This window comes from Dendrobium catenatum, unplaced genomic scaffold (assembly GCF_001605985.2).
Source record: "Dendrobium catenatum unplaced genomic scaffold, ASM160598v2 original_scaffold_125794, whole genome shotgun sequence".
NCBI classification, from domain to species: Eukaryota; Viridiplantae; Streptophyta; class Magnoliopsida; order Asparagales; family Orchidaceae; genus Dendrobium; species Dendrobium catenatum.
Window position 1 is genome coordinate 638,734 of NW_021444229.1, and position 13,139 is coordinate 651,872.

Sequence of the window (13,139 nt, forward strand, 5' to 3'; positions counted from 1 at the left end):
CATATTTGAACATTATTCAAATCTTATTCGACATGTTCAAACTATATTCAAACATTTATAATGCTTTTATTTGATCCCTTCAATTGTTTTAACCATTGATTAAGATTTTAATTTAGTCTATTTTAAGATAAATTATATGATTAAACTTCTAGATTTCTAAAAAAAATTTATTAAAGTTTTATTTGTGACAACTTTCTTATTATTTTTTAAATAACTTTTTAATATAAAAATTTCTTGAACTAGAATTTTTTATACAAGAAAATTATTTTAAAAAGTAATAAGAAAACTATCTCAAACGAAACCTAAGTTATAATTAGGTTAGATTGTTTGTCATAACTCATGCAAATTAAGGAATTCATTTAAGACAGCTTTCTTACTGTTTCTTAAAATAATTTTTTAACATAAAAATTAAATTTTTATACTAAAAATTTACTTTAAGCAATAAGAATATTATCCCAAATGAAGTCTAAGTTACAACCATATAAGTTAACATTCGAAATTTTAACACTCGTCTATCTGCATATCCATTTAATAGAAGCTTGTATCATTGAAGGCTAGTACTTAGCTGATTTTATGAAAACTCAAAGTAACCTTTGTTTATTAAGGAATCAACATACAATTATTCATTAGAGGTGATATCCTTAATGTTTGTAATAAATTCTTTAATACTTTATAGGTTTGCCAACTACACTTCTTATTCAAATTTGATGCACATACTTTGATAGATTTATTTAAATGATCATAAAAAGATATCAATAAATAAATTTAAAATATTACTTTAATATGATGATTAAAAGCATTCATTACTTATTCTAATGCATCTTTAATATCTATCTGTCAATCAAAGAGAAATAAAATTTAACCATAACAAAGCCAATATTTTATTTTTATTTTAGCAAAGATACAAGTTGATTATTTTAAAAATACTATCATTTTTTTAAATAGTTATATATAATACTAAATCATAAAACTTTAAAAGGGGGACAAATTTAATATTTTTTTTACAAAACTATATATACACAAACAAAAATACATGATATATAAATACAACTTAATCCCATCTTTCTAAAATATAACTTAGAACCATCAATTTTAAGCAAAAAAAATATAAAAGCATTGCAACAACTACAGTTTGCCAAAATATGCATAGCCAATAGAAATTAATTGAACTCCTTTCAAATCTTCTAGATGCAAATATAGTAATACAACTTTGCACTTTGATGGCAGATAAGTGAAGAGTTCTCTATGGTGGGGAGATATATGAATATTATTTTTCCTAAATAGAACCATAGAAGTTAAAACACTAGTCAGCAAAGCAATAGTTGAAATTATAAAGGCTCCAAGTCATTTTGAATTTACATTCTTACTGCTTTCTAAAGTAGCTTTCTAGTACAAAAAAGTTCTAGAGGAAGCCACTTTAGAAAAAAATAAGAAAGCTGTCCCAAACAAAGCTTTAGTGTGTCAAGAGAGCGAAGGCCTAGACCTCCTTTTTTCTTAAGTAGATTGATAATGTGCGAAGAGATTGTACCAAGTTTTTTTAACTCCATTGTGGTGAAGGAAATTTAAGATCAAACTCATGAATTAGATGTAGAAAGTCCTGCAAAGTATAGAAGAGATTACATCCAATCAGAGTCATGATATCTTATTCATACTTAGCAAGGCATTGATATCAATGGATTTTAAATAGCTATTGAAGGACTTATCCAAGTTAAAGAAGAGATCTGAGATGCCTTTGAAGTGATGAAAAATAGGCTTTAAACATGAGGAGCTCATAGGAGTTACAATGCCAAAAATAAGTAGATCATCAATATTTAGAGATGGTTCATAACCAAATTGTTCAATGAGAATCCTCTAAAGTTATATTTGATACATTGGTCTTTAAGGATACAAGATTTTATGTCACTAATAAAGATGAAAAATAAAAGGAGATAGAGAACATCTTTATCTAAGACCAGAGAATGATTTGAAGTAGCCTTTCATCTCTCCATTTATGATAATTGAAAAAAAGGAATACCTTCAATAAAACTAATGATCCATGGTGCAAAGTTGATAAGAACTACTTTTTGCATAAGCTTTTGAATAATAGTTTTGTGACTGGCACTATTAAAAGCTTTTGAATATCTAACTTCGCACAAAAATGATTGGGTGAATTTTTGGAATTGAAACTTTGAACTAATTCATTGGCAAGGGCAATGTTGCCAAACAAGATGGAATTCAACAAATTTCTTCACAAGTTAGGCAGTTATTATCTCCTTTTTCTCATTATTGATTAGGTAAAGCCAAAATTTCAGCCTACTCTTCCTCTTGAAAATTTTCTTAATTTTAAGAGAGAAATGATTCCTTTGTCAATTGCTTATATTAGTGCTTTTGCCAATATCTTTATTATAGTTCTCAATAAGGGCACAAAAATTATAAGAATATGTCTCGAGTTTTATTTTGCAAATAGTTAATGGGAAGAAGATTAACGTACAAAGTAATATAACAAAGAGAATTTTACTAATCAATTAATAAGTACAAGAGTTCAATTATGACAAATCATTTCAAAAGGTAAGACTTCAACTCATAACATCTTGTGAGATCTTTTATAGATTTGATTATAAATAGATTTTAGTTGAGATATTAAGAATTGTTCATCAAAGCACACTGTTATGGAGGGATCCTATATATATATATTTATTTTTTTTATATAATAATTATAAAATTTAATGATGAATGACCATGAGTTTATGTACATCAACTAAAAGTCACCATTTGTCCCCCTGTAATGCTAATTACCAGGAGAGTTAGGAGTGCCAATATTTTACATGACTCGAAAACCCGACTCAAACCCAACCCAAAAATTCCGAGTTAGGGTCAACCCGTTTTGAAAAAACGGGTCTGATTTGGGTTGACCCATAAACCCAAAATCAACCCGGCTTAACACAGGAATATCGCGTCGCGTGTGAGTCACATATCATCTGCGCTGGCTTGTGTCGTTGTCACCGTCCTGTCCGCACTGACCTCGTCTCGTCGAATGATCGTGTCTGACATGATGACGCTCACTGAGTGCCGCTAAATGCACCTAGCCGCTATCGTTGTCCCGTATGCATTGGCCTGCCTACCAGGTGCCCCTGAGTGCACCTGGCATCTAACACAGTGCCACTGTCTCGTCTTCTAACTGCTTTAAATTTAAACAAGTGACCTCGTCGAGTGCCGCTGACTGCTGCCGCCGTCCCGTCCTCCAGTTGCCATTTCATCACCTCTATCTTGCCGTTTTTTGTTGGATTGGAAGTAAAGACGACGATGGGTTGGCGGGTCAACCCGGGTTCGAAGCAGGCGGGTTTGTATCCAAAAAAGTGACCCTTTAAAAAAAAAAAAAAGGTCTGGTTCTGATTAGTTACTCGATATCATTTACACTAATTCAACCAATCCGCATTATAGCCTTTGCATTTTATTTCTCACAAACCCTTAAAACTAGATGATGCTACATCTCAACTATCTAAAGATTATTTGTGGCTAGATTTATGATTGAAATGGACATTATTACTCCTTTGTATGAAGAGGTGTGGATTAGTTCCTCTTCTAATGATTAACAAAAGGCTGTATTTAAAACCATATTGCTCTACTATGATTTTTCATTCTTGCAAAACTTTTTTGCCACAACTACTATGGGTGTTTCAATGTTCAGCCAAAACTTAGGAAATTAATTGGTATTGATCCCTATATTAAGATTCAAGAGAAGCATATAAATAATTTGACCCCACGTAGTGGGATTAAGACTTGATGTTGTTATTATTGTTGTGGAAGCATATAAATAATCAAAATATAATTTCAAACATAACGGTTGTTATTCCCCCTACTTCAAATCAAATTTGCACAAAAAGTAGGAACAAATTCTAGATCTTATCGTGAAATCAGAGCCTTCCCTTGCTGTCCTAAGCTCCAAGAATGTGTTTGTTCAACTCTTCATCTACATGCAAGAACATTAATTCAAATCCTCTGAATATGTTACCCACTCATCATCATCCTATTATTTTAGATATTGATAACCTTGAATCTATGCAGTTTTATAATTCTACTAGTAGTACTTATAATATTGAAGTACACGGGGAATGGAGATTTCAAATCTTGTTCTCCAAGTGTAGGAATACAAAAATGTCATTTCCTAAGGTTCAACTGGCTTTAAGCAATATTATTGAAATCAAAGTTTTTTGAGGATTTTCTCGTTTAGCATAAGGATATTTTTTCCTATGTCATAATGTTAGCTTTACATTTATTTATTTATTTATTATCATCTACATTTCCTAAGTCAACAAACTTTAAGCAATATTATTTATTTCTTATCATCTAACAATTCCTTATAATTGTTTTATGTTATACTTGTTTCATTAATTTTTTACTAAATTAAACTTAAAAAATACCAATATCCACATAAACTAAACCAAACAAAAAGGTACCTTCTCCCCAAAGATCCTAACACTAAAAATATATCTTTATTAGATGAGCGATATGAAACTTCTATTGCACTCATCTTCAAATAAAGGCCTAACCAAGCAACATGAATTTTGTTAGTCTTGGATTTCAAGGAAATAAAAAAACTAATAGATTTCTATCTTTAAAGGTTGAATAGTCCTAGAAAAACATTTGGCACTCATCCTAGCTCCCAATCGCCCAATATTTGTGAATTTTGTGATTGCCTTATTAATCAAGAAATGTTAAGGAAATAATATCATGCTCACAGAAGCACAAAGACACGCATAAGTTGAGGATGAAAATGATGAAGACGATTATAGGATTAAGAGAAGATAAATGATGATGACCAACTAATAACCCCAAAACTTTCTTGATGTACTAGCAATAAACGAGAGATGAAGAGAGAGAAAGACAAAAAAAAAACTTGATAATCTCAGCATAATTGTATTTCATCAATCCCTTTATGCCAACAGAAAACATGTCAGCTTATGAATACTATTTTAGATAGTGGATTAGGTGGTGCTGTAGTTTCCTTAAAAGAATAAGTTAAAAAAGAATTCGACAGATATACACATATATAATTATAGCAAATATCTATCTACTAACATGCATGAAGATTTATATGAACACTTCAAATTAGAGGATAATTTGAATGGAATTATCTATGCAATACAAAAGGAATATAATAAACAAATTTGGTTCAATTTATGTATAAACGAGAAAAAGAGTTGTTACTACTGCGCTTTAGTTGATAGAGTATGAGCTCAATATGTGATTGAACTAACATCCAATTATTCAACATTAAATCATGTCTAGGTTGGTCTTTATTTTCAAGCCAAACAAACCTCATCTCGAGATAAACATTTAATATATATTTGTATGTTTTGAACTATTTCAATCAGACAAACGTGATTGAAACAAAGCTCTAACTTTGAATGAAAAACCTTAATCCAGAACGAAACAACAAAGCAAAGCCCAGCTTTTTGAAAGGAAACACAAATTGTTTCTACTAATATTAATTCAGGACTTTGAAAGGCCTTCAAAGTTTTCATTTGTCACAGGTTTTTTTTCTTTTGATTTTGCAACTATTACATTGATTTTTAGATGAATTTCAATATTATTGTTGAGGAAATTTTGCTTCCAAAATGACTAATTTTCAGAGTAAACATAGGAACCATAATATCTTAGGTTTCTTGGCAAAGTTCTGTATTTCAATATTGAAAACTATGGGAGCCTATTCAAGAAATAGGTAAGGGAACATCCTTCGCAGCGATGGTTGCCTTGTTGATCAACAGCATGTGAGCCTGAAGATTTTAGCCTCAAAACTAGCTATAAGACACTACCCCTCACCATGAGAAGTGAAGCATCCATCTTTAAGAATAAAGGGACTGCTCAGCAAGCTTCAGGCAAAGAATGTTCTCCTTTTCCTTTTTAAGTTCATTGCTACATTTCGGGTAACCAATCGACTTTTTCCTTTCACTGATATCTAATAACCAATCGATGAAGGAATTCTTAGTTTAGGAATGGGCCCAAGAAACCCCATATAAGCCAATTAAGAAACCTCCTTAGAAATAATATGGGTTCAACGTGGTATCCTAAAGCCTTATGGAGCATAACTTTTGAAAGTAATTTTTTGCTCCAAACATAAAACTTTACTTCACTTCAACAACATTGAAGAGCTCAGCATCAAAAGCTACTCTAAGGCGCTATAATCATTCAAAAAAGAAAATAGGATTTCAAAGGAAATCTCAATAGAGCTTACAATTGAGATCTCAAATTCCTCATACAATGACAATGATATCCTATTCTCATATGGAACCCCCTAAAATCCAATAAGCCTTTTCGAAAGAGGTCTAATTAGAATGCTTCTGAGACTTGCTTCATTTATTGCTCCACACCTCGGCAACAAAAGTTACCTTTTCAACTTGCATCTTTACTACTGGAGGGATCTAGGCGAAGTGATGGCGAGGAACTCCAACAAGTTTTGGTTTCCCCTTCACTGATTGATCGAGCCCAAACTGCTTGACAACTTATGGCGTGGAGTCAGCTTGAGTCGAGGTTGTCTCATAACAGGAAGAATAACAAACAAGCACACAAGCAAGAGTAGGAATATTAGCTTTCACTATCCTATGGTTAGTAATCAACAACAGAGCTAGCAACTCGCAAGCCAACAAGGCAACCTCTATCAAACCTTCGACCTAGTTTATGAATGAAACTTAATCTATTTTCTCATTCAAACTGATATGAACTACAAAGAGATGCTCCACACCTCATGTTTAACGTGGATATTATAGGTCTAAATGAATGAAACTGGACTCAAGACGGCTAGTTTATGTCCATATATATGTCACTCTCACTCCATAAATTCTCATGTTTTATCCTAGGAAAACATTGTATCCACTTACAAGAAAAAAAAAAGGATGGATGGAATGACACTGTAAGAATCGGTCAGATTCAAACCTTGAAATAGAAGTTTTGCATACTTCTGCCTTAGCCGCTTGGCTAAGGTTCCCTATCAATTCCATGCCTTCCTCCTTATCTGACTTTTCTAAAGAGGGCGATACTAATATGTATATCAAATGGAATGCCTTAATTCAAATTTGGAGAAGGATTCAAGCAGCGATAATAAAGTCATGTAATAGAATAGTGATAAACAAGTCCTCATGCCCTCAAACTAGAAAGAGGATAGCTTGCTATTCTTCTCTCTTTTTTTTTTTTTTTCTTCATTCCTTATTAGTTGCCTAGTTTTGATATGCTTCTCTTGTATAGCCTATAAGAGATCCATCTCTTATGTTGGAACTGTTGATGTGTTACATGCCTGCTTCCAAGCCTTCTTCTACTTCTGAATCAACAGGATCTCTTGACCCAAGTACTGATGCTTGTGTTTGTGCCTTGCCTTGTTTATGACTTTAAGCCAACATCAATGCTTTCATCGAGATTTTTTTATTCTGAAGCAACAACATACTTAAAATCAATGCCTATCTTGAGCCAAACAAATGGTGTTTTGGTTCGCTGTGTTGAGGGACTGCCTTCAATTTATTAAAATAAATAAATAAATAAGCATTTAGTACATCCAAATATCCAGAACACATAGTTCAAGCAAAGTAAACCCATTTCAACCAAGCTAACTCAATACATTGGGTCTCAATTTAAAAGAAACTAACCAATCTACAAGAAAACTCGCCTCAAACAGACAACTACATCTCAAAACTCATCCCAATCTAACAAATACACTCAATCAGTTGGTCCTCGCAATTACAATATATGAAGTCATCCCTAGTGACTACTCAATAAAGGTTGACTTGTAAAAAAAACTATTAACCAATTACTTGACTATTTGACCATCAATATGCCAAGCCAATGACTTCTTTGGAGCTCAGTGTACAACTTTATCAAGTTGGACATTCTGATTGGGTTATACAACTAGTATATTTTTCTCTTATTTTTATAATAGATACATATATATGTAATCAATTATGTAACACTCAAACCCCTATCCAAATCTATAAATAAGGGGTTGTGGTTGAGTTCAATTTTTTTTAATTTTATGCATTCAAGTTTATTTTATAGAAATCTCAGAACTTCTGACGGTTGAATTCTTCTTTTCTCTCTCTATTTCTCCATTCTCTTTTCACTCACTATTTTAAATATAATTTGGTGTGATTCACGAACAATTCATGATTTAACACATTACATAAAATTCAATTAGATTGTTTGGTGTAAAACCAGAAAAATTATTGTAACTGTTGACTATTAACTAACTCAGCAGGTCTAATTCTAGATTGAAGACAAGGAATGCCCCAACAGCAGATTAAAGGAATCTAAGAAATGTAGTATCAGTATTTGGGATATCAATTAATGGTGAATTCAAAAAATTATTACGGAAAATGTGATTACTGATTTTCTAGAATGCTTATATCCTCGTTTTGTTCAAACATCATCTGCTCTGTAAACTAGAAATGATCTGCTGTTCGTATAACTGGAAGCAAATGCCAACCCTGCTGAGGTAGGTGGAGAGAATGCACACTTTGAAATATCCAAAATTTGGTCTGTGCAGAAACTCTTCCTGTAGAAAATGAAATTTTGAAACCATTAAGAGCAAGCGACTTGTTAATCAGCTACAGAAACAATAAAGAACATAAATAACATCAAAACAACTTTGCTCGCTTTCATGATTCAAGCTGACTTTACCTTGCAGCATCCATTAACTGAGTGGCAACTTTCTTTCTTCTGCTGGATGGCACGACCCAAATTGCCATAATACCACACTTAGCTGGAACGGCTTTCTCTTCACATATGATAGCACCGCAATCCCATTTATTAAGTTTGGTGCTCGTTGCAGGGCAATCTTTCTTTACAAGTTCCCTGCGGAACTTGAAATCTCCAAACTGAAGAGTGGTTTCTTTTGATTTCTTTGAATCTGCAATACCCATTTGCTCTTTCGTAGGACTTTCGGCAATTCCACTGTCAAAGCTATTGCCTGAGGAAGAGTTTGGGATAACTCTATGGGCTGTTTGTATAGGTTCAGCAACAAGCCATCCAACAATTCTATGAGCAGAAATGAAGAGATAAACCTGAAGTACAGGAATGCCATTTGTTACAGCAAAAGAGCAGTAAATTCAAAACAGTTCCTAGTTACATAACTTTTCCTTTTAAATGAAACCAACTAGATTAAACAAATTTCCACCATTCCGTAGACTAAACTAGTTCACCTTACAAAGAGCATGGATGATATTCTCATCAGCAAATCCAAGTTCTTTCTTTGTCATTTTAACCACCTTTTGAATCTACCAGCACAAGCAGAGTGAAAGTTCAAAATCTTGACGTTGATTACTTCAAAAAAAAAAACACTTCCTTGATGCATGATTTGTTCAATATGATGAATTGTATTGCAGGAGAAAGGCCTCAACTACACATATATTGAAATTGTGATTTTCCTTTATGGTTAGGTTACAGAAGGTTGCAAGTTGTTACAGTCATCCTATAACTCTAAGGAGAGCATGATGGTGTATATAACATTTTACAAAAAAAATGTAAATAGAAACGCCAATACCAAACGTTTTTGAGTTGAAGAATCACTGTCCAAAATAAGCAAAATGCGATCCCCTTTTGTCCAAGGATCAGATACTACTCTCTCATTATGCCAGCCCTGCAATAAGACTTGAGATTAAATTCACATTAATCAACAACAGCTTGTCAAATGTAAAACAGTTAAAAGATAGTTAAAGAACAAAGACCTTGAACTGAATTCCCCTATCATAGTCCTGATGGAACTTCCGGTGAACCCGCTCATCCTCTTCTACCCCACGAGAATACATGAGTCCACATACAGAGCATGAGTAAAGAATGAAGTCGGATTGCCCGAAATCCAAATGGTATTGTTCGTATCTTCTCTTCTTACTGAGATTTCTACAAGGATTTAACGAGCTTCCACTCTTTTTGTACTCACAAGAACGTTCTGATGGTGGAAACTCATCACAATCACTGATCGGAACAAAGGCATACCATATCGTTATTAGAAAAACCAAAAAAAAAAAAAAAAATTTCTTCAGACAACCAAAAAAAAAAAAAAAAATCTTCAGAGAACCGTATTCTACAAATGAGAATTTTAACTGAGGTATACATAGATCATAAGCTGAATACCTTTTCGGATCTAAATTGGAGTCCTTGAAAGCTAATACTGAGCGGGAATCAGCATTCATCACTCCAGAGAGCAGATGCCAAGCCTCCATCTTGTTCGGAACCTGAAGTGCATGTTGAGTTTCTGGAAAGGACGGTTGGAAGAAAGAACTGATCTTGGGTTGCGGCATTTCGGCTTATCACAATAATTAACCAAAATCCTGCCAAATAGCAAAAAATGACAACTTAAAATCCTACGGAATCCTAAATCCCGGTTATCGTCCGTTTTACCTTCAACCACGGATTCAGTAAATCCGGGCTATGGACAAAATTAACTCAAATCCACGCAGATAGATGCCCCTTCCGCCACCTAACCCGTCACGAACCCATCTTCTCCTTGACACGCCACCGGTCCCGTCGATGCTTGCCCCCACAGAGCTCCCGTCGTGAACCCTTCTCCTTCAAACCGTTGATGCCTTTCCCAGAGAGCTCCCGACGCGACTTCGTGTTTGGCAATGAACTTTTAGGGTTTCTTTAGATCCAGATACAGAGGGCTTATATTTCCATTGAGTTGACGACATTCAAAATCCCTAGCTTTCGCGAAAGCATACCACACGAATCCGAAGTTGCATGGATGGAAGATAGCAATCTGCAAATTAGAGGAAGAGAGAACACTCAACCGGCTAGCGAGCGAGAGAGAGAGAGAGAGTCCGACTTGATTTTCCTTCGATGCTTCCCGCTCCACGGGACCATGCCCAGCTGAAATCCACTAGTGTTTTTGTAAATTACAAGAAACTGATTCGTCCCACAAATCGGGACGATCAGATTACAACTTGAAGCAAATTTACAAAGTTTTACAGAATCCCGTCGTTTCCAAAAAATCCAGCAAAGTTCCGGCGTATTCAGGCGGCGGGAAGAGCTCAGGCAGTGGTCGAGGAGGAGAGGATTCTCTTTTTCCCCTTTCTCTTCTTATTCCATTCTTCTTCTCTTTCTTCACTTGAGTTCCCTTTGTGTAGAATGAGGGCTCTATTTATAATTTTTATAGAGTGGCATGGCTTGTAAATAGTTGTGAGATCAGGGGCGAATAGAGAGTGGTCGAATGGACGGTTGATGTTGAACCCTTCGATCATAGCACCGTTCGTTGGACATTTGAAGGCCTTAGTGATGTCAGAATTCGGCGATCTTGGTCTCGTTGGATTCGTCTCGTCGAGCCATTCGATTCGAGTATAAATCGTTAAAATTGAAGACCGTTTGGTAACTCAAATTGTGGTTTGAACCTTCCAACAGCGCTTCGGGTCCTTGATTTGGACCCATTTAGGCTCGGATTGGGTTGAATTTGGTGTTGTTGGGTTTGTATTTCCGAGACGCTCAGTTTGACTATAAGCTCGATGAAATCGGAGTTCGGGTACTTCCGGATTTAATTTTTGAAGTTTTCAGGTTGGATTTTGCATCGAGATTCGTGCCCAATCAAGATAATTTCATTATAACGTATCAGTTGCCCCCCTATTTTTGGACGTCGAAGCTCCAGGAGTCCGAAAATATTTGTTCTGAAATCTTACATTTGCCTAATAGCAAAAAATTGCATTCTGAAAGTTGAACACTTGCACAAATTTGATTGTAGAGGCCCCGTTGAGCTCCAAAAGTGTCAAAATCGAGTCCGGAACATCGAAAAATATGTCTAGGGACCCCAAAAACGTCGGATTTGGACTTTTCGTGGCGAAAAACCAGTCCAGAACGGACCGGGTAGCCGAACCAGCCGGCCTGCCACTGCCTTAAGTGGGCCCCACCACGTGAAAAAAAAAAAAATCAGTTTTTTGCTATTTTTTCCCTAAAAATCCCAAAAAATTCAAAAAAATCAGAAAAATTTTAAAAAAATGGGATTCCGAAAATGGCAATAACTTCCCCTTTCTTCCTCAAAAACCTATAAATAGGCCCCCCCTGGGCCTTTAGAAAAATTGCACCTTCTCATTTTCTCCCTCTGCCTTTCTAACAGTTGAGGCTTCGCTATTTTTGAGACTCAACACATATGATATACGTACGGACACAATACAACATTTAACTTGTAAGAAGACATTAGAGATATCAAAATGACATCCTAATCAACATAAAAGAGACAACAAGACAAGTAGTATTGCTAATACAAATGCATGAAGTGTGTGATCATTCAATCTCTCCAACAATTTGAATATTATTCAATGGTTGTCTTCGTTGTTGATTCTGCCCCCAGCGAGACGAACTTCCTCTCGGGTAGTTGAATCTTGAATAAATTGTCAAAGATAGCCCTGACGGATAAGTCTTTCAATCTCATCCTTGAGTTGCTTACAGGCTTCAGTAGTGTGACCACGGCTATGATGAAAGTGACAATACTGATTTGGATTTCCTGTGTTCGACTTCAAGGGATTCGTCCATTTTAATGTATCTTGATCTCGAACGACCATCAATACATTTGCTCGAGATCTGTTGAGTGGGGTATACTCCTTCTCCTGTCGGTGTTCACATCGTGGTAATGGAGGCCTAGGAGGGAGATCATTCTTCCTTTATTTTTTCTGTTGTGAGAATGAATTTGTCATCCCAGGTGCAACTTTGCGCTTCCCATTTATTTGCTCAAACTGCTTCATGTGAGCATTTATAGCTTCATCTGCAGAAATTTGCGCCTCCACGCGATGGATCAGATCAGCATATGAATGAATAGTATCATGCATGAGTGCTGAATAGAAGGGGCCAGGACGAAGGCCTCCGAGAAAGATCCCTATGAGTAATTCAGGGTTTACTCCTGAAATCTGTCGATCCTCAGTGAAAAATCACTGAAAATACTCTTTCAACGATTCTCCGTCATTTGACGGATCACGGATAGGTGGGAAGAATCCTTAGCAATTCTTTGATTGGCCACAAATTGTTTGACGAATACTTTGGCCAATTTGACAAATGAGGGAATTGTTTCAGGTGGAAGCGAATAAAACCACGTTCGGGCTTGTCCTTTAAGGGTGGCAGGAAAGACTTGACAGAGGAGCACGTCCGAGGCTCGTTAAATATGCATGATGGTTCTATAGTAGATGATATACTCATAC

The 13,139-nt window shown here is 35.1% G+C and overlaps 1 protein-coding gene across 4 annotated transcripts; it reads right to left on the minus strand.

The window, feature by feature from the left end:
• Positions 1–1,060: 1,060 nt before the first annotated feature.
• LOC110100596 (protein CHROMOSOME TRANSMISSION FIDELITY 7) lies at positions 1,061–10,810 on the minus strand. 4 transcript variants are annotated; one of them, XM_020828168.2, is made up of 7 exons: positions 10,096–10,810; positions 9,690–9,936; positions 9,506–9,601; positions 9,165–9,239; positions 8,644–9,026; positions 8,350–8,518; positions 1,061–1,597 (listed from the first exon to the last, which is right to left on the minus strand). In XM_020828168.2, the coding sequence occupies exons 1-6, from the start codon at positions 10,260–10,262 to the stop codon at positions 8,383–8,385; spliced, it is 1,104 nt and encodes a 367-aa protein (XP_020683827.1). In that variant the 5' UTR covers positions 10,263–10,810; the 3' UTR covers positions 1,061–1,597; positions 8,350–8,382. The 4 variants fall into 4 exon arrangements, with proteins under 4 accessions (XP_020683827.1, XP_020683826.1, XP_020683825.1 ...); XM_020828167.2 differs by lacking the exon at positions 1,061–1,597 and having other exon boundaries at positions 8,249–8,518; positions 10,096–10,292; positions 10,363–10,810; XM_020828166.2 differs by lacking the exon at positions 1,061–1,597 and having other exon boundaries at positions 8,249–8,518.
• Positions 10,811–13,139: the final 2,329 nt, after the last annotated feature.

Coding starts and splice junctions, on each gene's coding strand:
- LOC110100596 (XM_020828168.2), bottom strand. CDS start 10,262: ATGCCGCAACCCAAGATCAGTTCTTTCTTCCAACCGTCCTTTCCAGAA. Junction 9,937..10,095: donor TCCAATTTAGATCCGAAAAG/GTATTCAGCTTA, acceptor TGTTCCGATCAG/TGATTGTGATGAGTTTCCAC. Junction 9,602..9,689: donor ATAGGGGAATTCAGTTCAAG/GTCTTTGTTCTT, acceptor GTCTTATTGCAG/GGCTGGCATAATGAGAGAGT.